This window comes from Pygocentrus nattereri, chromosome 17, assembly GCF_015220715.1.
Source record: "Pygocentrus nattereri isolate fPygNat1 chromosome 17, fPygNat1.pri, whole genome shotgun sequence".
NCBI classification, from domain to species: domain Eukaryota; kingdom Metazoa; phylum Chordata; class Actinopteri; order Characiformes; family Serrasalmidae; genus Pygocentrus; species Pygocentrus nattereri.
Window position 1 is genome coordinate 12,437,132 of NC_051227.1, and position 27,487 is coordinate 12,464,618.

General features: G+C 42.3%; 1 protein-coding gene across 4 annotated transcripts in view; it reads left to right on the plus strand.

The window, feature by feature from the left end:
- Positions 1–27,487, plus strand: part of tnika (TRAF2 and NCK interacting kinase a) — a 105,166-nt gene that overhangs the window by 23,329 nt on the left and 54,350 nt on the right. For all 4 annotated transcript variants that reach the window (XM_037546624.1, XM_037546626.1, XM_037546627.1 and 1 more), the window contains exons 3-4: positions 23,705–23,761; positions 26,017–26,142. In XM_037546624.1, coding sequence (XP_037402521.1) covers positions 23,705–23,761; positions 26,017–26,142 — 183 coding nt within the window. The remainder of the gene's footprint in view (positions 1–23,704; positions 23,762–26,016; positions 26,143–27,487) is intronic.

A 27,487-nucleotide genomic window follows, 5' to 3' on the forward strand; every position in this document is an offset into this window, starting at 1 on the left:
AGACAGAGAGAGAGAGAGAGAGGGGGGGGGGAGAGAGAGAGAGGAAGAGAGAGAGAGAGAGGGGTAAGAGACAGAGAGAGAGGGAGCGGGGGAGAGAGAGGGAGAGCGAGAGGGAGAGAGAGAGAGAGATATGCAGTTTAACTGGGGATCACGTTAGCTACATTATGAGGACAAGTGATTGTGATGTAAGTTTGAGTTCATTCAAACTGCTCTGACAGTAAAAATCAGTGAAGTATTCAGATGTTAGATCTTTACAGGGATTATATTCTGATCTAATTAAATTCAAGGCATTAATAGAGACAATAATAAGCTATTTATGTATGTAAATATCGTTTATAGGGTCCTTTCTATTGGAAGGACTCTGTCCCATACTCTGACTCCTGAATGTGCACGTCTGAAAAGAATGTTTTTATAGTACAACAATAATTATAATAATACAACATTTTCAGTGTATTTTAAGTCATTTTTTATTTATTTTGAAGTTGAAAGATTTAGAGTTTTGTTTTTATATGTGAGGCATGCTGTTCCACATCATTACCGAGTTAGTTTCATGTCAGTGCTGAAACTCAGAGGTGTAGTATGTGCATTTTAGGGCAGGAAGTGAGGCTTCATCCCTGTCCCTCATGGCCAAATGGTGAGCAGTTAGATCCCATTGTTTTGAAGTCAGTGTGTCCCAAAGTCTGAAAGTCAGTGAGAACTATTAAGATTCGCCATATTTTCTGTAGTTCAGCCCTTTTTAGTGTTTTAATGTAAAATATGGTGATTTTCGGTGTGAACAGCTGTTCAAAGCTGAGTTTCTGAGCTCAAAATGAGCTGAAATTGTCACTAAAACATTATGTAATAGTGTGTCGTGTTGTGTAATAGTGTGTCGTGTTGTGTAATAGTGTGTCGTGTTGTGTAATAGTGTGTCGTAGCGTGCTGATGAGCCACACCATGAAGGTATGGGAAAGAGTTGTTGAAGCAAGGCTAAGGCGAGAGGTTCAGATCAGTGAGCAGCAGTTTGGTTTCATGCCCAGAAAGAGTACCACAGATGCAATTTTTGCGTTGAGAGTGTTGGTAGAGAAGTACAGAGAAGGTCAGAAGGAGCTACGTTGTGTCTTTGTGGATCTAGAGAAGGCATATGATAGGGTGCCAAGAGAGGAACTGTGGTACTGTATGAGGAAGTCAGGTGTAGCTAAAAAGTATGTTAGGGTGGTGCAGGACATGTATGAGGATAGTGAGACAGTGGTGAGGTGTGCAGTTGGAGTGACAAATGGTTTCAAGGTGAAGGTAGGGTTACATCAGGGATCAGCTTTGAGCCCCTTCTTGTTTGCAATGGTGATGGACAGGTTGATAGATGAGGTCAGGCAGGAGGCTCCATGGACCATGATGTTTGCAGATGACGTTGTAATCTGTGGTGAGAGTAGAGAGCAGGTGGAAGAGAATCCATGTGTGTGAATGAGAGGGAGGCAGGTGGAAAGGTGAAGATGCAAGGAGGTCGTAAAGGTGGATGACTTCAAATATCTTGGGTCAGCCATCCAGAGCAATGGACAGTGCAGAAAAGAGGTGAAGAAGAGGGTGCAGGCAGGATGGAGTGGGTGGAGACGGATGTCAGGGCTGATGTGTGACAGAAGGATAGCAGCAAGAGCGAAAGGGAAGGTTTACAAGACAGTAGTGCGTCCTGCTATGATGTATGGTTTGGAGACTGTGGCTCTGTCTAAAAGACAGGAGGCTGAGCTGGAGGTGGCGGAGATGAAGATGCTGAGATTTTCGTTTGGAGTGACAAGGATGGACAAGATTAGAAATGAGCAGATCAGAGTGACAGTGAAGGTGGAGCAGTTTGGAGATAAAGCCAGAGAGGCCAGGTTGAGATGGTTTGGACATGTGTTGAGGAGGAACAGTGGATATATTGGGCAATGAATGTTGGAGATGGAGCTGCCGGGTAGAAGGAGAAGAGGTAGACCTCAGAGAAGGTTTATGGATGTAGTTAAGGTGGACATGGAGATGGTTGGTGTGAAAGTAGAGGAGGCAATGGTTAGGGCAAGATGGAGGCAGATGATCCGCTGTGGCGACCCCTGAAGGGAGCAGCCGAAAGAAGAAGTGTCGTAGCGTGTCGTATTATATAATAGTGTGTCGTATCGTGTTGTATTTTATAATTGGGTCATTCTGTAATGGTGTGTTGTTTTGTTTAGTGGTGTGTCGTGCTGTATCATGTATCGTATTGTGTGATGTAAAACTGTGCCGTTTTTACAGTCATACTGTATAATAGTGTGTCATAGCGTACAATAGTGTCGTATTGTTTTGTATTGTATAATAGTGTGTCATATTGTATAATAGTGTGTTCTTGTGTGTCATATTGCATAATAGTGTGTTGTATTGTATAATAGTGTTTCGTAGCGTGTCGAATTGTATAACAGTGTGTTATATCGTGTTGTATTGTATAATAGAGTGTTGTATTGTACAATAGTGTGTTGTAACATGTAGTATTGTGTAATAGTGTGTCGTAGCGAGCTGGTGGAGCATGTCTGATGATCGTTTGCTCCAAAACAGAACCTGCCTTCCTTTATTAAAGTGAATCTTATTCTGAGTCGTATTGTATCATAGTGTGTCGTATCGTGGCATAGCATGTCGTATTGTATAATATTGTGTTGTAGTGTGTCATATTTTATAATAGTGTGGCGTAGCGTGTCATATTGTATAATAGTGTGTAAGTAATTCAGCTCAGAGAGCTTTCAGACTAAATCCAACGTTCCAGATCTGGACGTTTATAAGTTCATGCAGAGACTTGATGATTTGCTGATTGGCAGTGTGTGTAAATATTCTACAGCACAGTGTGTACGATTTCAGCTCTGAGTGCTTTACTGTCGTCTCTGCGTGTTAATACAGTCACTGCTCTGTCTGTATGTCCACGCTGACCCTCTCTGTTTATATCTACTCATCTCATTCAGATAAAGCCAGGTAGAAACCTGACGCACACACTGCTCTGTTTTTGTTTGTTTTGTAGTTGTTTTGCTTGTCTTTGTGCCATTGCCACACAATTCAGATCTAAACAGATTCAGTCTGGAGCTGGTGGAGCCTGTCTGACGACCGTTCGCTCCAAAACAGAACTGGACTTCCTTTATTAAAGTGAATCTTATTCTCTCTCCTCACCGCACTTTAGCCTCCGCTTCACGCACACTGGACATCACAAATATCACACAATTGACTAGTTCATTTCAATTTTACCATCACATAGAGTTTCATGAGTTACACCGCTGACACAAGCAAACAGCAAAATAAAAAATGACAAAAGCTCCATTTACTGTTGTGCACTGTAAAAAGAAATAAAATGGTAAGAGCTGAGATGGAATATGTCAGAGCTAAGAACTCATTGTAAGGGACAGCATTACCTCAGCAGCTTTTTCTAGAAACGCTACAAAAAACAGATGAAATAGATAGTTGTTTAATCCTAATCTACGTTTTAATTTGTAATCTGATTATTTAATTATCCTCATTTAGATTCTAGTTAGATTTATGACACGTACGGTTAATGACGTGTATGTATGATAGTTGTTGTAATAGTACTGGGCCTTATTGAGTCGTACGGTTAATGGCGTGTATGTGTGATAGTTGTAATAATACTGGGCCGTATTGAGTCGTACGGTTAATGGCGTGTATGTGTGATAGTTGTTGTAATAGTACTGGGCCGTATTGAGTCGTACAGTTAATGGCGTGTATGTGTGATAGTTGTTGTAATAGTACTGGGCCGTATTGAGTCGTACAGTTAATGGCGTGTATGTGTGATAGTTGTTGTAATAGTACTGGGCCGTATTGAGTCATACGGTTAATGGCGTGTATGTGTGATAGTTGTAATAATACTGGGCCGTATTGAGTCGTACGGTTAATGGCGTGTATGTGTGATAGTTGTTGTAATAGTACTGGGCCGTATTGAGTCGTACAGTTAATGGCGTGTATGTGTGATAGTTGTTGTAATAGTACTGGGCCGTATTGAGTCGTACGGTTAATGGCGTGTATGTGTGATAGTTGTTGTAATAGTACTGGGCCGTATTGAGTCGTACGGTTAATGACGTGTATGTGTGATAGTTGTTGTAATAGTACTGGGCCGTATTGAGTCGTACGGTTAATGACGTGTATGTGTGATAGTTGTTGTAATAGTACTGGGCCGTATTGAGTCGTACGGTTAATGACGTGTATGTGTAATAGTTGTTGTAATAGTACTGGGCCGTATTGAGTCGTACGGTTAATGACGTGTATGTGTAATAGTTGTTGTAATAGTACTGGGCCGTATTGAGTCGTACGGTTAATGACGTGTATGTGTAATAGTTGTTGTAATAGTACTGGGCCTGTAACGCGGAGCGATAAGGCGGACGCATGTGCGGAGGTAAGCGACTTTTATTAAGGGCAAATCCAGGGTCATAGTCGAGACAGTCCAGGTTCATATAGCCAACATGGACAGATTGGGGGACAGACATGACATAAACCAGAATAAACAGCAAACAGAGACCATGACATCAAACAAAGACCGGCCAACACAAGGGGCAAACACAGGGCTTAAATACACGGAACGATGAGGAACAGGTGAACACAATCAGGGGCGGAGTAACCAAACAGGGGGCAGGACTTAAACCAAAACAAAGGAGCACATGGACAGGACTGGGAGGGGCCAATCATGACAGGGCCGTATTGAGTAGTACGGTTAATGACATGTTTGTGTGATAAATGAAGGGCTTTTTTTAGCTGTGTAGTTAAATTTATTTTAAATATTAATTTGATTTCTACTCAGAGAGCATTCAGCCTTTCAGTTCAGGGCCTTCGTATGTCAACGCAGGGATGTGCTGATTTGCTCCAGCGAAATTCAGTGGAAGTGGATTCTTACTTCTGACCCGCCCCCGCTCCCACCATTCATTCAGCCCAGCACTTCAGAGGAAATCTGATACAGTGTTTGTGTAGCGCGCCTGGACTCGCGCTTGGCACAACATACACACATGTTTACCTCTTACAGAGGAACCCCACCGCCGGCAGGTGGGGATTAGAATGTGGATTCAGATCTGTAATTATTCATAACAGCTTGTACAGCTCAGTCAGTTCCAGTGAATTCAGACTCTGTACTGTGAGTGAAAGGAGGAAGAGTGGAGATCATTTCTCAGATACTGCTGTTAAGCTGGGTGCTTATGATTCACACACTAAAATATGAACACAGGTCAGGCATGACATTACGCTCACTGCCCATTTTATCAGCTCCACTGACTGTATAGCTGCACGTTGTAGTTCTACAGTTACAGACTGTAGTCCATCTGTTTCTCTGGTACTTTGTTACCCCCTTTTACCCTGTTCTTCAGTTGTCAGCACCCCCATGGACCACAGAGCATGTACTACTTGTGTGGTGGATCATTCTCAGCACTGCAGTAAGTCTGACGTGGTAGTGGTGTGTTAGTGTGTGTTGTGCTGGTTTGAGTGGATCAGACACAGCAGTGCTGCTGGAGTTTTTAAACACCTCAGTATTTTCTACAGTGAGTAAAGTGTTTGATAATATTCGCTTTTATACCAACACCACCAGGAACAACAGGCGTTCAACCAGTTTAGTGTTGGTGTTTGTTGTAGTGCAATTAATCAGAACTGGGCAGATATTTAGATTTGGTCAGTATTCAGACTGATATTTGATGATATATTTAATAAACTACAGAAAAGCTGAATGTTTTGGTGTTGGGTTACTACACCACAGTGCTCTGTATTAAAGAACATGGTGTTTTTACTGTTAAAGTGCTGCAGTTTAGCTTTTTTTTAAAGGGTTTATGTGCATGTAAACAAAACACTTTACAGAACAATTAGAGAAATAAAACAAGTTTACAGACACAAGTGATCATCATTATTTTACATGTGCATTTATTTTAATGGCTGTTATTGTTTTCAGGGTAAAATGTTGTCTCAATAGTTGAATTAGTGAGTTTGTTGAGTTACAGTAAAATACAGTAAAATGCAGTAAAGAATTAAACGGCTAATTTGTCAGTCAGATGTCCTGATATTGTCTGAGTCTATGCTTCTTGGCCACGTTGACGTGACTGTCAGAGGTCTGGCTTGTGAGCTGGATTGAAAAGTAAAAGTAAAAGTTTAATGTTAAACATTTGGCAGGTGAGGTGTGTGTTATTTTCTGTGTGTGTGTGTGTGTGTGTGTGTGTGAATGGTGTTACTGTGTGTATGTGTGTGTGTGTGTGAGGTACTCGTCTTGCTACCACTGTGTGAACAAAATATCCTCACAGTGACAGAAGAGCATAACATTTTGTACACTTTTTCTGTTCATTGTTGCTAAAAAACATGCATTTTCACCACTAATTCAACTGTTTCTGGAAAAACTAAAAGAGTAAAAAGACATTTTTTGGCATAATCCAGTGTGTGAGGTGTAATCAGAGATTCAGAGCAGTTTGGTGTGAAATGGTTCAGACGTCTTTACAGTGGTGGTGATGGGAACCAGGCGTCGCCATGACTACAACACAGAAATAGACATTTTATTTACCATCTAGAACCACCAGAGAACCTACACGAGTCTTCTGAGTTTATATGGAATGTTGATGATGGAAAATAGTGGAAAATCTGGAATAATCAGTTTTCTTTGGGGACTATTTTGCCGCACAGCGGCCTGCATGTGCCTCCACCATGAATGGAGTTGAAGTTCTCTAAACTATCATAAAACAGCATCTCAGTCATCAGGCAGTGAATTCAGAACCATTTAGGGCGTTTCAAAAGTCATAGAGGGTCCTCACAAGTATAGTAATGCCAGTGCAGTGTGTGTTTAAATTATCTCCAAGGATGAAAATTCCTTCTTGCTTTATTCCACCCAAACATGTGCCAGCCAATGGCCGACCAGCACAGAAAAATTCCCCCTCTCTCTTCTCTTTTCCTTATTTTCGGTCTTCTGTTTCTTTTCATTTCCATCGTTCCTCCCACGGGAGAATTCCTCCCTGCCTCCTGCACGCCAACCTCACTTCACTGCGGCTCGCGCACTCCGCTTTAACATTCCCAGGGTTGTTTTTTCCCATCCGAATGTTGAAATGTGTTGCTGTGCTTATATATAGATGCTTAAAAGTCCCAAATATAGGTGCCGCTGTTAGGAGTGAATAATTTAAAGCCTTCCTTGCTGCTGGTGAATTTTTAATGATCCTGATTCTGGAATTCTGCTCAGAGATGCGTTTTCTTGTTCGTGTCTTTCACATCTGCTACACAGAGTGGCTGTATTGATGACATGAGATCAGGAGGGGATGCAGTTTGAGCCTTTGAGCCTTTACTGACAGGTTACAGTGAGATGCAGTGGACAGGAAACGCAGTGTAAAGGAGTGAGAGCCACTGTAAATCTCTGACCTGCCTTCTGCCTCAAACATAGTGTTGGATTACATCACATTCTGGTGAGCTGTGACTCTAATAGAGCTCATCTCATCGCTGCTGTTGCAGCTGCAGCCGTGCAGGTGGGTGAAGACTGAACCAAACGGACCAGAATGACCACGAAGGAGACCAGACTTTACACAGATAGCGAGCATATATCCGTCCAGTGGTTTGGTGACACCCGAGTGACTGCTTGCCATTGCTGTTCCAACCTCAGACCACACGCACCTATGTGTCAAACACAAGGCCCGCGGGTCAGTCAGGCCAGTGACACAGTTCTATTCAGGCCACTGAATTATTGTAACCTTAAAATCTTAAACTTTAGAATCACAATCAGAATTGAGCTTTAATGGCCAGGTTTGTTTACACATACAAGGAATTTGGTTTTGGCTATAGGAGCTCACAGAGCAGTCAGACAAAACAAAACACAACAAAACGAAACAAAACACACGTTCTAAGGCTTATTATTCAATAACTGCAGGGCCTTCAGTGCAAACTGGTTGAGCTATTTTAAGGTTATAGAAGTGAGTAATGACACTTTGGGCCCACTGGTGGGATCCGGGTGTTTAAATGGTTAATTTTCTATTATTATTATTATTATTATTATTATTGTTATTATTGTTGTTATTATTATTATTAGCCCATTTCACTCACTGTCTTTACTAAAGAACCCTTAAAGAACCATCTGCATTTTTTTTGCAATCAAATGTTTTTATTTTTTAAGATAGTGCTCCAGTGTAATACAAAATACAGTAAGCAACAAAATAAATAGCAACAAAATGAAGCACCCAATAGCCCCCCCCCCCCCCCCCCCCCCGCCCCATGGCACCCATAAAAACCCACTGCTGATCGAAGAAGAAAATAATAGCAAGAAAATAAACAAATGAATACTTTGACTTTCTTAGCTGCACTTTCCAAAGAGCTCAAGGTCCTCCCATTAGCCCATTAGCTCCATGGATCCTTGCAGTTGAAAGTTCCATATTAATAATATCCACAAAGGTGAGGATCCATTGCCGCCAGCACAGAGAATGTGGAGGTTGCGAAAGCAAGGCTAACATTTTTCTTTCTTTCTTTCTTGTTTTTTTTACAGCTGTGAGACCAGCCAGCCAGATTCGCTTTTCAGCACAATTTAAATTTGAAAATAACTCAGATCAATATTTAGCATTGGTAAAATCCATTTTAAATAATTGTGTCGTTCTCAAACTCTGATCTTCAGATCAGCACGCTTCTAGCCCCTCGCTGCTCACAGGAGCTCCTGCAGATGATCTCAGCAGCGTCTCTCTTCAAAATAAAGCAGCAGTGAAAACTCATCTGGGCTCCTCTTTCCTCAACGCTGCCCTACTTTCCGCTGAACACCAGCTGTCTGGAGGGGTTTTATATCTTTATAGCAGAAGGAAGGAGACGGGACTCACCTGGGTGGCGAGAAAAGAGCTGTCGTTGTTCAATTCACAAGTTATAAATAAGCAAATAAGTAAAAAACTAAAAATCTGAGAGCAGCACATCTTCAAAGGCGAAAGTTTGAACACCCCTGGTGCAATTACATGGCTTTTATTGGTCTGTAAGTTACTCATCCTTTACAGAGAAGGCGCAATTTAAGCAGTAGAGCCCGAGAGGGAGGGCGTTATCACCAAATACCATCGCGGCTGTGATTTGGTGCCCGTAGATCATCATATCACCTTGATGTTATTGGTGATAAAACACTCCTCGGGGGTTCTGCTGCTTTAATACAACAGTTAAATAAATACAGTAAGAGATGAATAAACTGGGCCGTTTAATATGTTTTAATGTTCAGTTCCTTCCTCCAAATTATAGCTCCTTAACCAGCAGCTTGTTGCTACGTCAGAGTAACGAGCTCCGCCCACTCGCTGCACAGCTGGCAGTTTGTTCTCCAGCTCCTTACACTAAATTCCCAAACTGTCGTCACCACTGAGCAGCTTTTCAGTCGGCAGCTGTGACAGAAGAACAGCTGAACAACCTGGATTCAGACAGAAGTGAACCCAATACCATTCGCCAGATGTGTCTGATCTTCAGTCTGACCAAATCAGGGGGGGCAGTCGTGGGCTGGAGGTTAAGGATCTGGCCCTGTGACCGGAAGGTTGCCGGTTCGATCCCCAGGGCCGACATTCCATGACTGAGGTGTCCATGAGCAAGACACCTAACCCCCAACTGCTCCCTGGGCGCCATGGTTAGGGCTGCCCACCGCTCCGGGCAAGTGTGCTCACTGCCCCCTAGTGTGTGTGTTCACTAGTGTGTATGTGGTGTTTCACTTCACGGATGGGTTAAATGCGGAGGTGGAATTTCCTCGGTTGTGGGATCAAAAGTATCACTTAAATCAGACTGAGCCATAAAACTGACCCAATATCAGGTTCAGCTCAGTTTTTTCCAGGTCAGTACTAATGTTGTTTTGTTCCAGCCAGTCTGTAAAGCTTCTTAGCTTGGTGAATGGTGTTGGGTTCATTTCTGGCTGATTCCAGGTTGTTTAGGTTCTTCTGTCACAGCTGCCGACTGAAAAGCTGCTCAGTGGTGACGACAGTTTGGGAATTTAGTGTGGTCTCCAGGTGAATGCTGTGGCATTCCAGGTGGTCGTTACGGTTTTGTAAGGCTGTTGCCACGGTATCCCAGGCAGTTGCTAAGGTATTGCTAGGCCGTTGCTGTGGTATTCTAGGTGGCTGCCATGGTGTTGCTAAGGTGTTGATTGGGCACTATTAACCAGGTTTCATACACACTCTGATACATACAAGCCTAAATATATGTTAATGTTACAATCTTGAGATAAAACGTATGGAATGTCTTTTACAAGATTCAGACGCCCATGTTTAATCTAGAACCACCAGAGCAGCTTCTAGAGCAACAGAAGTTAGCATTGTAGAGGCATTTTTCATCACGCTTGGACACTTATGTCCAGAACTAAAGGCCACACTCTAATAGTGATTGCTTTTTGTATTTGCATTAATATTGAGGGTAAAGGTGCTTTCAGCAGAACCGAGGGCTGGTTCCGCTGTGCTGAGGGGGACTGTTCTTCCCTCCAGTGCTGGTCTGAGTCTGTGTCTATGTAAGGCAGTGGAGCTGAGCTGAGTTTACGTTAAAGCTGCTGTTGTAACTGGGGGGAAGACAGAGCCGTTAATACACCACAGAGTGGAATCAGGCTGTTAGCGTTAGCCGTTAGCGCTGCTCTCCAGAATCATTCTTCACACATTTTCAGCACAAATATGACAAAATTACCGGGATATTTATAAACAAATCTTTAGGTCAGTGCTGGACTGAAGTGGCTTTTCAGTTTAGGTTTAGCGTTCAGTGCAGTAATGAATGGCACTTACATGGGAATTCCACCAGTTTTCCAAAATTCCTCCATAACTCAGTGTGTGAGGTGTAATCAGAGAGTTTCAGAGCGATTTGGTGTGAAATGGTTCAGATGTCTTTACAGTGGTGGTGATGGGAACCAGGCGTTCTGACTACAACACACATATAGACATTTTATTTACCATCCAGAACCACCAGAGAACCTACACGAGTCTGAGTTTATGTTTACAGGGCTGAATATGGAAGAATGCACACAGTGCACTGATCGGGGAAATCTGGGTGGCTGCATTTGTAAACAAACTAAATGTGAATACGTGTGGTGATGCATGACTGGACAAGAGTTTCTGATCTTATCACTCTGAAAAATTCCATGTTTTTCTTGTACAGGAGAAACGCAGAATTAGAAGAGCCTCTCACCGAATAAGTATCTATAGAGTTTGTTTAAAGCTGTTTTACCTGTAAAACATAAATAGAACATTAGGAACCTGCGAATAAACAGAAATACAGCAACATATAAAAACATTTAGTTTTCAAAAAGTAGTTGATATCTGAGGAGCTTAGAAGAACACAGGCCACGTCTGTCTGTCTGGCTGTCTTGTTGTTTGTTTGTCTGTCTGTCTGTATTTTTGTCTTTCTGTCTATCTTACTGTCTATGTGTCTGTCTCTGTGTTTTTGTCTGCCTGTCTGTCTGTCTTTGTCTGCCTGTCCATCTGTTTGTTTGTCTGTCTGTCTCTGTCTTTTTGTCTGCCTGTCTGTCTGTCTCTGTCTGTCTGTCCATCTGTTTGTTTGTCTGTCTGTCTGTCTATCTATCTGTTTATCTGTCTATCTGTCCTTTTGTCTTTCTGTCTGTCTTTCTGTCTGTCTGTCTGTCTGTCTGTCTATCTATCTGTTTGTCTGTCTTTTTGTCTTCCTGTCTGTCTGTCTGTCTCTTTGACTTTCTGACTATCTGTCTGTCTATGTCTGTCTGTCTATCTACCTGTTTGTCTGTTTTTTTATCTTCCTATCTAACTGACTGTCTTTATATGTGTCTGTCTGTCTGTTTATCTATCTATATGTCTGTATGTCTGTATGTATGTATGTATGTATGTATGTCTTTCTATATATCTATCCATCAGTCTTTTTGTCTTTTTGTCTGTCTATCTGTGTGTGTCTATCTGTCTGTCTGTCTGAACTCAGTTCAGCGCTCATACGTCTGAGAGCCACATTTAACCCTTCAATCACAAAAACGAGTGTCAATCAGGCAGGTCTGACCTTCAGACCGGTAACGTGTATAACTCTGCTGACCCTGGCTGCGGTCAGTTGCTCTGTATGTTTGTCCAGAAGGCTTTATTCAGTGAGGCAGCTCAGGGAGGAGAAGGAGGAGAGAGCAGAGACACGCAGTGAGATCTGGAGGCTGAAGGTGGACCCTGTTCGCCCTCAGTGAGCCTCACACTGCCATTTTAATTGGCTTTTCTGTTTTAATTAAAGCCGTTCTGCAGAAGAAAGCCGGTCTGGTGGAGTGATTCAGGCCGCGCTCGCCGTCCGGTGGCTTTACAGAGCCCATTTGTGTGTTATCAGGGCGTTTGTCTTTTCGTTCAGCAGTGGCTCACGGCCTTTCTGAAGTGTATAAATAATCCTCTTTAAACCGTCTGCACTACCGCCTTTTATTCCTCTGCCGCCGAGAAGGTGAACAGTAGCTCCTCAGATCTTCAGGGCTGCTGTATTAGTTACATTATTCAGAGAGTATCCAGATAACTGTGTCCCAGAGCAGCTTTCCTGAGATCTGCAGTCTAGAAAGTCTTTCATTTGAATAAATCATTTTAATAATGTCTATATATCTACCTCTCCATCCATCCATCCATCCATCCACCTATCTGTCTGTCCGTCCGTCCGTCCGTCCATCTGTCTGTGTGCCTATCATCTATCTATCTGTGCATCTATCCGTCTGTCCATCCATCCTCCATTTATCTGTCCATCCGTCTGTCTTTCTGTCCGCCCGCCCGGATGGATGGATGTCTGTCATCTATCCATCCATCTATCTGTCTATTTATCTGTCTGTCTGCCTGTCTATCCATCCATCCATCTGTCCAGGTGTCTGTCTGTCTGTCTATCCATCTATCCATCTATCTGTCTGTGTCTGTCTGTCTGTCTGTCTGTCTGGAGTCTGAAACTGATCGGAGCCTAACACAGTTCTGCTCTTACCTGACCGAACCACATTGAACCAGTCAGTCATCACCCGACCACACCAGCACACCACACAGTCTTTAGCTGTGGATTGTGACTGTGCTGGTTTGATTAGAACCTGCGCTGAATCATCACTGGTGCACCTACTAAAGCGAACAGAGTGTCATACAGAGACCACAGAGCTCGGTGTGTCAGAGGTGACTGGATACCGAAAGGCCTAAAACTGCTCTTTAATCCCGTCTGCTGTGCTGTGTGATGTTGTGTAGCACAGCGTTTCTTCCTTCAGGTTTTGTGTCTTTTGTACATCAGTGCTGTCACACTACAATATCCAGCATGCATTATTCATATGTCAAACACCTACAGTGGTGTGAAAAAGTGTTTGCCCCCTTCCTCATTTCCTGTTTTTTTGCATGTTTGTCACACTTAAGTGTTTCGGAACATCAAACCAATTTAAACAATAGTCAAGGACAACACAAGTAAACACAAAATGCAATTTGTAAATGAAGGTGTTTATTATTAAAGGAGAAAAAAAATCCAAACCATCATGGCCCTGTGTGAAAAAGTGATTGCCCCCTAAACCTAATAACTGGTTGGGCCACCCTTAGCAGCAACAACTGCAACCAAGCGTTTGCGATAACTTGCAATGAGTCTTTTACAGCGTTCTGGAGGAATTTTGGCCCACTCAACTTTGCAGAATTGTTCTAATTCAGTTACATTAGAGGGTTTAAGGTCATACCACAACATCTCAATAGGATTCAGGTCAGGACTTTGGCTAAGCCACTCCAAAGTCTTCATTTTGTTTTTCTTCAGCCATTCAGTGGTGGACTTGCTGGTGTGTTTAGGATCATTGTCCTGCTGCAGAACCCAAGTTCGTTTCAGCTTGAGTTCACGAACAGATGGTCGGACATTCTCCTTTCTCCTTCAGGATCTTTTGGTAGACAGCAGAATTCATAGTTCCATTTATCACAGCAAGTCTTCCAGGTCCTGACGCAGCAAAACAGCCCCAGACCATCACACTACCACCACCATATTTTACTGTTGGTATAATGTTCTTTTTCTGAAATGCAGTGTTCCTTTTACGCCAGATGTAATGGGACACACACCTTCCAAAGAGTTCCACTTTTGTCTCATCGGTCCACAGAATGTTTTCCCAAAAGTGTTGGGGATCATCAAGATGTGTTTAGGAAAAATTGAGACGAGCTTTAATGTTCTTTTTGCTCAGCAGTGTTTTTCTTCTTGGAACTCTGCCATGCAGGCCATTTTTGCCCAGTCTTTTTCTGATGGTGGAGGCATGAACGCTGACCTTAACTGAGGCAAGTGAGGCCTGCAGTTCTTTGGACGTTGTTGTGGGGTCTTTTGTGACCTCTTGGATGAGTCGTCGCTGCGCTCTTGGGGTAATTTTGGGCGGCCGGCCACTCCTGGGAAGGTTCACCACTGTTCCATGTCTTCGCCATTTGTGGATAGTGGCTCTCACTGTGGTTCGCTGGATTCCCAAAGCTTTGGAAATGGCTTTATAACCCTTTCCAGACTGATAGATCTCAATTACTTTCTTTCTCAATTGTTCCTGAATTTCTTTGGATCTCGGCATGATGTGTAGCTTTTAAGGATCTTTTGGTGGACTTTACTGTGTCAGGCAGCTCCTATTTAAGTGATGTCTTGATTGAGAACAGGTGTGGCAATAATCAGGCCTGGGTGTGGCTAGAGAAATTGAACTCAGGTGTTAAAAACCACAGTTATAGTATGTTTTAACGAGGGTGGCAATCACTTTTTCACACAGGGCCATGATGGTTTGGATTTTTTTTCTCCTTTAATAATAAACACCTTCATTTACAAATTGCATTTTGTGTTTACTTGTGTTGTCCTTGACTATTGTTTAAATTGGTTTGATGTTCCGAAACACTTAAGTGTGACAAACATGCAAAAAAACAGGAAATGAGAGGCAAACACTTTTTCACACCACTGTATTGTGAATCCCCCTCCATGAGAAATGCAGATAAATCCAGACATGGTGTTCTAAAGTCAGCTGTCTGGCTGTGGTAACTCAGTCCTGTACAGGTGAAAGTGGTGTTATGTGCTGGTGAAAGTGTCAGTAGGTGTGAACTGAGGTGCAGCTCACATTCCAGACCAGTACAGTCTTGGTATGTAAATCACACACCTTCTTCATTTGGGTTTTTCACCAAATGTATCTGGGCAGTAATGGATCAGACACAGCAGTGCTGCTGGAGTTTTTAAGCGCTGTGTCCACTCACTGTCCACTCTATTAGACACTCCTATCTTGTCAGTCCACCTTGTAGATGTAAAGTCAGAGATGACAGCTCATCTGCTGCTGCACAGTTTGTGTTGGTCATCCTCTAATCCTTCATCAGTGGTCACAGGACGCTGCTCACAGGACGTTGTTGGCTGGATATGTTTGGTTGGTGGACTATTCTCAGTCCAGCAGCGACACTGAGGTGTTTAAAAACTCCAGCAGCACTGCTGTGTCTGATCCACTCAGACTAGCACAACACATACAAACACATCACCACCACATCAGTGTTACTGCAGTGCTGAGAATGACCCACCACCCAAATAGTACCTGCTCTGTAAGGGTCCATGGGGTCCTGACCACTGAAGAACAGGGTAAAAGGGGGTAACAAAGTATCAGAGAACAGATGGACTACAGTCTGTAACTGTAGATGTAAAAAAGATGGTTCTTCAAAAGTTCTATATAGGACCATGAGCACTCAAAGAACCCCCCTCCATCACTCCCCCTCTTTGCAGACAGTGGAGGAATTCAAAGCTGATTGTTTTCCAGTGGGTTGTTGTTGTTGTTGCATAACCTGCTTTATTAAAAATGGTTCTTCAAGGGTTCTTTAGTAAAGATCTCTTCTCTCCTCTTCTCTCTTCTCTCCACTTCTTTTCTCTTCTCTTCTCTTCTCTCCTTCTCTCCTCTTCTTTCCTCTTCTCTCCTCTCCTCTCCTCTTCTCTCCTCTCCTCTCCTCTCCTTCTCTCCTCTCCTCTTCTCTCCTCTTCTCTCCTTTTCTCTCCTCTTCTCTTCTCTTCTATCCTCTCCTTCTCTCCTCTTCTCTTCTTCTCTCATCTTCTCTGCTCTTCTCTCCTCTTCTCTTCTCTCCTTTTCTCTTCTCTTCTTCTCTCTTCTTCTCTTCTCTTTTTTCCTCTTCTCTTCTCTTCTCTTCTCTTCTCTCCTCTTACTAATGCACCTAATAATGTTACATAGCCAATTATGTATCATTAATAAACTCTACTTGTTAAGCTGCTGTTTATGTGGGTCTTTTATGATGAAGTGTTACCCAGTAAATCTCTCTTGAATCTGGAATCCTGAGCCTTCGTGTCTGGTTCTCAGGCCTGGCGGGGTTGCTAGGCTGCGTTAGTGGAGAGCCGAGCATGTTCCCGTCCTGCTGTGGACTCTTTTGGCTGTGTTGGTATGCAGAGGAGACGCGCCGCGATTATAAACACTGAGCCGAGTTCTTTACTGCCTCTTTATCCACTGACGCTGTGAAGTAGGACTGGAACAGCAACAATGCTGAGAGCAGACTGAGTCCACTCTTCCTTTGGGAGCTTTAATTACAGCCTTTCCCCTCAGTTGGCAGAGCTTTGTGGAAATTTAGATTTTGCTGAATGTTTCCTTTAAAGGGGAACTCCACTAACCTTTAAAATTTCTACATAAATTTCTACATCTCTTCTCATCTCTTCTAATCTCCTCTCTTCTCATCTCATCTCATCTCATCTCATCTCTTCTCTTCTCTTCCCATCTCATCTCCTCTTCTCTTCTCATCTCTTCTCATCTCTTCTAATCTCCTCTCATCTCATCTCTTCTCTTCTCTTCTCTTCCCATCTCATCTCCTCTTCTCTTCTCATCTCTTCTCTTCTCATCTCTACTAATCTCCTCTCTTCTCTTCTCTTCTCTTCTCTTTTCTTCTCTTCTCTTCCCATCTCATCTCCTCTTCTCTTCTCATCTCTTCTCATCTCTTCTAATCTCCTCTCTTCTCATCTCATCTCTTCTCTTCCCATCTCATCTCCTCTTCTCTTCTCTTCTCATCTCTTCTAATCTCCTCTCTTCTCATCTCTTCTCTTTTCTTCTCTTCTCTTCTCTACTCATCTCTTCTCTTCTCATCTCTTCTAATCTCCTCTCTTCTCTTCTCATCTCTTCTCTTCTCTTCCCATCTCATCTCCTCTTCTTTTCTCTTCTCATCTCTTCTCATCTCTTCTAATCTCCTCTCTTCTCATCTCTTCTCTTTTCTTCTCTTCTCTTCTCTACTCATCTCTTCTCTTCTCATCTCTTCTAATCTCCTCTCTTCTCTTCTCATCTCTTCTCTTTTCTTCTCTTCTCATCTCTTCTCTTCTCATCTCTTCTCTTACCATCTCTTCTCATCTCATTTCATCTCATCTCCTCTTCTCTTCTCATCTCTTCTCTTTTCTTCTCTTCTCTTCCCATCTCATCTCCTCTTCTCTTCTCATCTCATCTCTTCTCATCTCTTCTAATCTCCTCTCTTCTCTTCTCATCTCTTCTCTTTTCTTCTCTTCTAATCTCCTCTCTTCTCTTCTCATCTCTTCTCTTTTCTTCTCTTCTCATCTCTTCTCTTCTCATCTCATCTCTTCTCTTACCATCTCTTCTCATCTCATTTCATCTCATCTCCTATCTTCTCCTCTCTTCTCTTCTCTTCTCTTCTCCTCTCTTCTCTTCTCTTCTCCTCTCTTCTCCTCTCTTCTCTTCTCTTTTCTTCTCTTCTCTTCCCATCTCATCTCCTCTTCTCTTCTCATCTCTTCTCATCTCTTCTAATCTCCTCTCTTCTCATCTCATCTCTTCTCTTCTCTTCCCATCTCATCTCCTCTTCTTTTCTCTTCTCATCTCTTCTCATCTCTTCTAATCTCCTCTCTTCTCATCTCTTCTCTTTTCTTCTCTTCTCTTCTCTACTCATCTCTTCTCTTCTCATCTCTTCTAATCTCCTCTCTTCTCTTCTCATCTCTTCTTTTTTCTTCTCTTCTCATCTCTTCTCTTCTCATCTCTTCTCTTACCATCTCTTCTCATCTCATTTCATCTCATCTCCTCTCTTCTCCTCTCTTCTCTTTTCTTCTCTTCTCTTCCCTTCTCTTCTCTTCTCTTCTCCTCTCTTCTCTTCTCATCTCTTCTAATCTCCTCTCTTCTCTTCTCATCTCTTCTCTTTTCTTCTCTTCTAATCTCCTCTCTTCTCTTCTCATCTCTTCTCTTTTCTTCTCTTCTCATCTCTTCTCTTCTCATCTCATCTCATCTCTTCTCTTACCATCTCTTCTCATCTCATTTCATCTCATCTCCTATCTTCTCCTCTCTTCTCTTCTCTTCTCTTCTCCTCTCTTCTCTTCTCTTCTCCTCTCTTCTCCTCTCTTCTCTTCTCTTTTCTTCTCTTCTCTTCCCATCTCATCTCCTCTTCTCTTCTCATCTCTTCTCATCTCTTCTAATCTCCTCTCTTCTCATCTCATCTCTTCTCTTCTCTTCCCATCTCATCTCCTCTTCTTTTCTCTTCTCATCTCTTCTCATCTCTTCTAATCTCCTCTCTTCTCATCTCTTCTCTTTTCTTCTCTTCTCTTCTCTACTCATCTCTTCTCTTCTCATCTCTTCTAATCTCCTCTCTTCTCTTCTCATCTCTTCTTTTTTCTTCTCTTCTCATCTCTTCTCTTCTCATCTCTTCTCTTACCATCTCTTCTCATCTCATTTCATCTCATCTCCTCTCTTCTCCTCTCTTCTCTTCTCCTCTCTTCTCTTCTCTTCTCTTCTCTTCTCCTCTCTTCTCCTCTCTTCTCTTCTCCTCTCTTCTCATCTCTTCTCTTTTCTTCTCTTCTCTTCCCATCTCATCTCCTCTTCTCTTCTCATCTCATCTCTTCTCATCTCTTCTAATCTCCTCTCTTCTCTTCTCATCTCTTCTCTTTTCTTTTCTTCTCTTCTAATCTCCTCTCTTCTCTTCTCATCTCTTCTCTTTTCTTCTCTTCTCATCTCTTCTCTTCTCATCTCATCTCTTCTCTTACCATCTCTTCTCATCTCATTTCATCTCATCTCCTCTCTTCTCCTCTCTTCTCTTCTCCTCGCTTCTCTTCTCTTCTCTTCTCCTCTCTTCTCCTCTCTTCTCCTCTCTTCTCTTCTCTTTTCTTCTCTTCTCTTCCCATCTCATCTCCTCTTCTCTTCTCATCTCATCTCTTCTCATCTCTTCTAATCTCCTCTCTTCTCATCTCATCTCTTCTCTTCTCTTCCCATCTCATCTCCTCTTCTCTTCTCTTCTCTTCTCATCTCTTCTCTTCTCATCTTTTCTAATCTCCTCTCTTCTCATCTCTTCTCCTCTCTTCTCTTCTCCTCTCTTCTCCTCTCTTCTCTTCTCCTCTCTTCTCCTCTACTCTCTTCTCTTCTCTTCTCTTCTCTTCTCTTACATCTCCTCTCTTCTCTTCCCTTCTCTTCTCTTCCCTTCCCTTCTCTTCTTGTCTCATATTTTCTCCTTTCTTCTTGGTTCAAAGTAGTTTGGTGTGAAATTCTCTGTTCTAGATAAACTTACCAAGTCAGAACTGTTCACAGTGGTGGTGATAGGAACCAGACGTCCCCCTCTAAAAGCTAAGTTTAGAGAACTTCAACTCCATTCATGGTGGAGGGAGACATGCAGGGCGCTGTGCGGCAAAATAGTCCCCAAAGAAAACAGATTATTCCAGATTTTCCATTATTTTCCATCATCAACATTCCATATAAACTCAGAAGACTCGTGTAGGTTCTCTGGTGGTTCTGGATGGTAAAAATAAAACTAAAATAAAACGTCTATATATGAGTTGTCGTCATGGCGACGCCTGGTTCCCATCACCACCACTGTAAAGACGTCTGAACCATTTCACGCCAAACCGCTCTGAAACTCTTTAAACACTGAACTATGGAGGAATTTTGGGACATTGGTGGGATTCCCCTCTAATGAATATCTGGGTCGTGAGCTCCACCCTGAGGAGGGTTACCTGATATGCCAAACCCAGAACTTGTTTCTGTCCTAAAGTAAGCCATAAAGATTTAAACTGGATAAACCATGAAAACATCACTGCATGTGTCATCACACCATCATCATCACACCCTGTCAGCGGTGCCACCCTCTTTCCACCGTTCCCACACTTTCCAAGGAAAACAACAACTACAGAGATTTTATTGAGTGTTTTACAAACTCACTGGACCAAATCCGATTAAATAGGATTAATGACACTCTCTTTCTAATGAAATATGAATTTACTCAGTGCTTTATAAGTACTGACAATATTGACAATATGCCATGATATATGTGTGTGTGTGTGTGTGTGTGTGTGTGTGTGTGTGTGTGTATGTCCAGGCTAAAGCATTCCTTATAGCTTCATTGTGAGTGGGAGGAGCTAAACTATAGACTGAATAGACTTATAATATATTTAAATGTGTTGGGTTTTGTGACTTCACAGAAACGATGGGTTCAAAGTGAGCGGTTTGATCATTGCATATGGACCTGAATGTAAATCGTTCATACTGAAACTTTGGCCTCGTTTATTTACTACATTAGGGTTAAAGGTTTTTCTGATACAGTAATACGCTGTTTTATTGACTGTCTATACATTTCTTTACATTTGGAAATTAACCTAATAACACAGAGCTGAGCCAGTCAAAAGCAAATGAATACCCATGTGCTGTGACATCACAAACACAACTACCTGCCAGTCTGGCAGAGTTACAGCCTGGGTTCGATCGTCAAGCCAGAAAGAGTGGATATGCTGGTCTTCTTGGCCAAAACAACAGGCCTGGGCGTCAGCATAAAGGAGAGAATCACCGTTTAAATCACAGTGAAATTAACAGTGAAAATCACAGTTCGATGTTCCCCCTAATGGCTCTGGTCTACATCATTTCAGATAAGGCGAGGCATGCTGTGGCATGGCACGGCCCTTTAACGTCACTTTAAAGACACTTCAGCTCCGAGTCCATAAAGTGGTGGAGGTCAGGAGGTCAGGGTAGTGTGAGATGGAGTGAACGCGGGGCTGGGGAGTGATAATGGAGTCGGTTTGGTCTTATCTATAATAAACACCTGCCGCCGCTGGGCTGCTGGGGCTCTGAGCGGCTGAACAAGCTTTATGGGCTCCAGAGGAGAAACTAATAGTGAAGCCCTGCAGCTCCGGTGTTGCTGGACCCCCTGATAAATTCCATATATCATACCTTCTGCATGTATCGCTGCGTATGGAGTCCAGATCCTATAGAGGCTTTGCATTAATAGAGGTCAGACCTGGAATTAAAAAGTGTTGGAATAGCCGTACAGATGACCCAGTCCAGTCCACTCTCTCTCTCTCTCTCTCTCTCTCTCTATTGGAAGTCAATGGAACTGGAGTTTTTTCAAGGTAATTTTGGGATGTTTCTTTTGTTTCATTCTTCATGAAATTTAAACCCAATGTAAAGAGCAGCATCATGGTAAAAACTGAAAAATGGCGAAAAAAGAGATACGAGTTTTTGTTCTGACACCAATGCGTGGGCCAGTTATGGAATGGAGGTCAGGGAACCAGCCCTGTAACTGGAAAGTTGCTGGTTTGAGCAAGACACCTAACCCCTAACTGCTCCCTGGGCGCTGTGGATAGGGCCGCCCACTGCTCCGGGCAAGTGTGCTCACTGCCCCCTGGTGTGTGTGTTCACTAGTGTGTATGTGGTGTTTCATTGCATGGATGCAGAGGTGAAACTTCCCCATTATGGAACTAATAAGGATCAGTTCATCTTAATCTGTGTGCAGATTTCATGTTGACTCACTCCTTGTGTGACCTTGACCTTGTGTGAGTGGATTATCATTTGTCTGATATTCAGTTTAAAATCGCTGATACCTGGTTAAGATGTGTCTGGATCTAATCATCCCTCCTGAAAATCTCTTTAGGGTGGCTCTGCCCTTTAGACTGAAATTCTCCTGTGTTTAAGGGGTTTATGTTCTGGTCCAAGCGCAGTTCATCTGATCTGTAAGAGCCGTGTACTGAGGGGTCAGCCACACCATAAATCTCCATGTGACCAGTACGAGAAAGGAGATGATCCTGGGTTAGCAACCTGCTAATGCCGGCACATGGGCTGGATTAAACCCGATCCATCAGATTTACACAGTTAGGCTTTAAGTGAGTGAGATTCAGAGTCTTCAAACCTACAGTTACAATAAAACACTAAAAGTACAGTAAATAACAGCTAAATAATTCACACTCCATACTCACCTGCACCGCAGGACTGCTGGGATTCTGCTGTTATGCAGCTCAATAGCTGGTAGTTTACTGTAAATTACCATATGAAAAAAATATTTACAATTTGAATAGACCTAAAAATACGCTAATTTATCAATGCACATATTTATCTATACAAAGTTGATTCATACAGCACCTTTCATACACTGCAGTCATTCAAAGTGCTTTACAAGCGAGAAAATACAAAGATAATTCAAATAAAACATTTTGAGTGCAAAAAATAATGTAAAGGAGAATGAAAATTTGAGTGAATGAAATGTGATTAGAAGAAATTAATTGATGAATAAAAAAAATCGAATTAAAAACTTGCGCAGATAAAAAAAAAAAATTATTTTATAGATTTTTCACAATATTTTCAGAATATTCATTTTGTTTATTTAATGCATAGAATGGGCTCATTTTTCCATGATATGGGCTCTTTAATGTACAGTAGGGCCTTGTTGTTTTCTCCATGTGACAGAAATAGATGTAATCGTACCTGTTTTTACTGGTGTCCCTGTTTTTACTGGTGTCCCTGTTTTTACTGGTGTCCCTGTTTTCACTGCTGTACCTGTTTTTACTGGTGTCCCTGTTTTCACTGCTGTACCTGTTTTTACTGGTGTCCCTGTTTTCACTGCTGTACCTGTTTTTACTGGTGTCCCTGTTTTTACTGGTGTCCCTGTTTTCACTGCTGTACCTGTTTTTACTGGTGTCCCTGTTTTCACTGCTGTACCTGTTTTTACTGGTGTCCCTGTTTTCACTGGTGTCCCTGTTTTCACTGCTGTACCTGTTTTTACTGGTGTCCCTGTTTTCACTGCTGTACCTGTTTTTACTGGTGTCCCTGTTTTCACTGGTGTCCCTGTTTTCACTGCTGTACCTGTTTTTACTGGTGTCCCTGTTTTTACTGGTGTCCCTGTTTTCACTGGTGTCCCTGTTTTCACTGCTGTACCTGTTTTTACTGGTGTCCCTGTTTTCACTGCTGTACCTGTTTTTACTGGTGTCCCTGTTTTCACTGGTGTCCCTGTTTTCACTGCTGTACCTGTTTTCACTGGTGTCCCTGTTTTCACTGGTGTCCCTGTTTTTACTGGTGTCCCTGTTTTTACTGGTGTCCCTGTTTTTACTGGTGTCCTTGTTTTCACTGCTGTACCTGTTTTTACTGGTGTCCCTGTTTTCACTGGTGTACCTGTTTTTACTGGTGTCCCTGTTTTTACTGGTGCCCTTGTTTTCACTGCTGTCCCTGTTTTTACTGGCGTACTTGTTTTCACTGCTGTCCCTGTTTTTACTGGCGTACCTGTTTTTACTGCCGTACTTGTTTTCACTGCTGTACCTGTTTTAACTGGTATTCCTGTTTTCATTGGTGTACCTGTGCAGTTAAGTGTGAGGTGATGGAGTTATTTGACAGCAGGAATTCGTGCTGGGCTGGCATCTGCAGGAGAACTGGGCATTTCCGAGGAACCGCGTTGTTCTGCTGGTTAAACCCGCTGCTGTGAAAGACGTCGTCGGCGTTCAGTGTGTTAGACAGTGAAATGTGTTCTGGCTGAGAGGAAGTGGATGGTTATTAAACATCCCCTGCCTGTCTGTTGACGCTGATGAATGCAGTGTGTTGTGACTAAAAGGCCTGTTTGTGCTGGGTCAGTCACCGTCCTGTGTTTCCCTCGTACTTACTCCTCTGTTTCTCTTCCTCTCTCTGCAGGGTCGGCATGTTAAAACAGGTCAGCTGGCTGCCATTAAGTGCATGGACGTGACCAGGGTAAGATACTGCTCTCTCTCAGCCTCATCAACCTCCAGAACCTTCACCCACACACCAGAACAGCTCAGCACCAGCTGACCTCCACTGCCCACAGACAGAGTTTAAACAGAGCAGTCCACCCATTTTATCTACACCACACATTACTATTAATATTATTATTCTATCATTATTAGTAGTAGTATTAGTGATGGCAGTATCTGCTATGAATTATTCAGTATCTACTATGAATTATTCAGTATCTACTATGAATTATTTAGTATCTACTATGAATAATGTAGTATCTATTATGAATAATTTAGTATCTACTATGAATTATTCAGTTTCTAATAAAAATTATTTGGCATCCACTATAAATTATTCACTATCTGCTATGAATAATTTAGTGTCTACTATGAATTATTCAGTGTCTCCTATGAATAATTTAGTATCTACTATGAATTATTAAGTATGTTTTGTGAATTATTCAGTGTCTACTATGAATTTTTTAGTATTTGCTATCAGTTATGACAATTCCTGTAATTATTCATAATATTATTCATATTATTCATTAAAATATTAGGTATATACATGCTTGTCTGTGGCTTTTAACGCCAGGGAATATGATTAGAACATTTCACCATCCTCTCCATATTCATACATTCATACAGTCAGTTTCTATGGCGTCACTGCTGAGCTGTTTGTGTGTGAAATGATGGACGACTGCTGTTCTGCTGAGTCCTGGACACTCACTCTCAGCTGAGCGGACTCACACATACGTCTAGCCGCACGCTTTCCCCTCGTTAGCAAGTTAAATGGTGATGTCAGTGACTCAGACTGACCCACTGACCTGTTTTTATTCTCAGCGCTCTGATGACTCTTCACCATCACATCTGACTCACACACTCTTCCTTACTCTCTGTCATCGTTGCTTCCCCTCATTCGCCCAGCCGTCGTCACAATCAGGCTTTATTGGACAAACGTGTCTGTATGTTCAAGTACTTTGATGGTAATTTGGTAAGAAATGAAAAAACGAGATTATTTGAACACTTTTTGCCAACGTTTTGTTTGGTATGAGGTGTAAAATTTTATATAGTGACATTGCGAGAGCCTTAATGTGACACACTGTCACCTATAAACATGGATTGAAGTACCTTAGCATAGCTAAAAACACCAGCAGCCGGCCTGAAACCTGAATTTTGCCTCCCTGAGCTCCTTCCATTCAGCTTGGAACCAGCCCTGTGACTAGAAGGTCGCTGGTTTGATCCCCTGAGCTGACAGTCTGTGACTGAGGTGCCCTTTAGCAAGACGCCTAACCCCCAACTGCTCCCCCAGCACCATGGTTAGGGCTGCCCACCTCTCCGTTGCCCCCTAGTGTGTACATTCACTAGTATGTGGTGTTCCACTGCCCAGATGGGTTGAATGTGGAGGTCTAATTCCTCTGTGTGCAAAACACAGTTGGCTTAAAGTTCTGAATTCAAAAATGATGGTTCAAGACAGTGGTTCTGTGGAGAACTATGAACACTCTGTGGAGAACTATGAACACTCTGTGGAGAACTATGAACACTCTGTGGAGAACTATGAACACTCTGTTGCATGGTTGAAGGGTTCTTAGCATGATGAAATGGTTCTTCACATTGATGGAGAATGTGCAGCATATGGTTTTACATAGAACCTTATTGAAAATGGTTCTATATAGCACCTGAAATAGGTGAACCCTTTTGGGTGCTACTTAGAACATTTATGCACATTTTCCGTCAATCTGAAGAACCATTTCACCATGCAAAGAACACTTTAATCATGCGAAAGGTCCTTTCAGTGTTCATGGTTCTACATAAAACCATTTTCTTTGCTAAAGAAGCCTTGGAGAACCGTCTCTTTAAAGTGTACTGGATGCCATATTTTAAAAGCTGCGTGAATTCATTTATTGTAAATTGTCATTTTTGAAAATAGACAGTCACAATTCAGGCTTCCAGGTGGCTGCTACTGCTATGAGCTATGCTAATGTACTTCGGTCTGTGATTATAGACGACAGTGAGTCAGAAACCTCACTGTTATTGACCACATGAGTCTGTTATTGATTACTGAACAGCTCCGCGCTATTGCATGTGAGGCGTGTAGTTCCAGCGCTAAAGCTGAAAAAGCAAAGTGGAAAATGACATAAATTAGATTTAGATTTTTTTGCAGGACTATTGCTTTGAAGACAACGAATGAATGAATCAATGAATCAATCAATTAATCAATTAATCAATTAATTAACCACTCTTTCCCTGCGTCAGGATGAAGAGGATGAGATGAAAGCAGAGATAAACATGCTGAAGAAATATTCACACCATCGCAACATCGCCACCTACTATGGCGCGTTCATCAAGAAAAACCCACCCGGCGTGGACGACCAGCTGTGGGTGAGTGAGGACATGCCAGAGCTCTGCCACTCTTACAAAAGATGGGTCCTTCTGTGAGGACAGAGGTTCTATATAGAACCATGAACACTCAGTGAACCATCTGCATGCTTAAATGGCTCTTGAGATTGATGGGGAGTACGTTGCAAATTTTCTATAGCACCAAAAAATGGTTCTACTGTTGTTACTGATGTCAGGCAGTGCCACCGTTTTTGGTGCTGTATACAACTAATTTCAAAAAGGTTCTATGTAGAGGCGTGTATAACACGTTCTCCATCAAATAGAAGAACCATTTCAAAATGCAGAACCATTTAAGCATGCAAGTGATTATTTGAGTGTTCACAGTTCTATTTAGAACCATTCCCTTTACTAAAGAACCCTTGAAGAACCTTTTTTTTAGGAGTGTAGCTGACCCGCACATTATCCAGCTCAGGTTTGTTTTCTAATGAGTGATTCCTTTTATGTAGTAGATTTGTTTTGATTTGATGAGACTAGTCCAGTGGTCAGCAAAGTGCGGCTCTTTTACTGCCCCCTTGTGGCTCCACAACTGAATCGGATTAGCAGGTAATAATAAAATAATCCTCCTTTACAGTAAAATAAAGCTCTGCTGATCGTTCAACACAGTTTAACAGTAAATGGTCTTAAACGCTGGAGTTAATGTAGAACTGCTGATTCACCCTTTAACCCTGAAGATCAGTGCAGACTGCTGGTCACCATAGCAACACAGACAACAGTCTCGCCCAGCTAGTAGCTACGAAACGGCAAAGAGGGAGATTTAAGACAAACGTCGATAATTTGGGGACGAATGGACTTATTAGTGTTTATAGTCACTCCAGCTGGTTTCTTGATATGTTTAATCTGCAACAAGAAACTGAAACGCTAAAAAGTCGCTGAATAGGCTGAAGTTTCTCATTTGCCAGATCCTTGTTCGAATTCCCCCTGTTCCACCTTAAATCAATGTAACTGCTGCACCATTTAAGGGGAGGTAAAGGGAGAATTTGAACAAGAAGGTGGTGAATGAGAAGCGACTTCAGCCTTGTGAAACACCAACGTTGAGAGATGTTTTACAAAAGAATCTGATCCACTTTTGCTGAAAAGTTTCCTGCCAGTGATGTGAGAAAAATGGCTATAGCTGAGCTATAGCTTAAAGCAGAGCAAAGTCAGTCTGTGTTTTCGTCTGTATTATATTTTTTAGTCTATGCTAGCACATCAGCACACACTGAGACACATTTACAGCCAAGATGGTAAAATCAACATGAAAATTCTGGTCCCTGAGGTGGTTTGATTCTTGTTGAAAGCACAGAATGGCTCTTCTTAACATTTGGTTTGCGACTCCTGGATTGTGGTG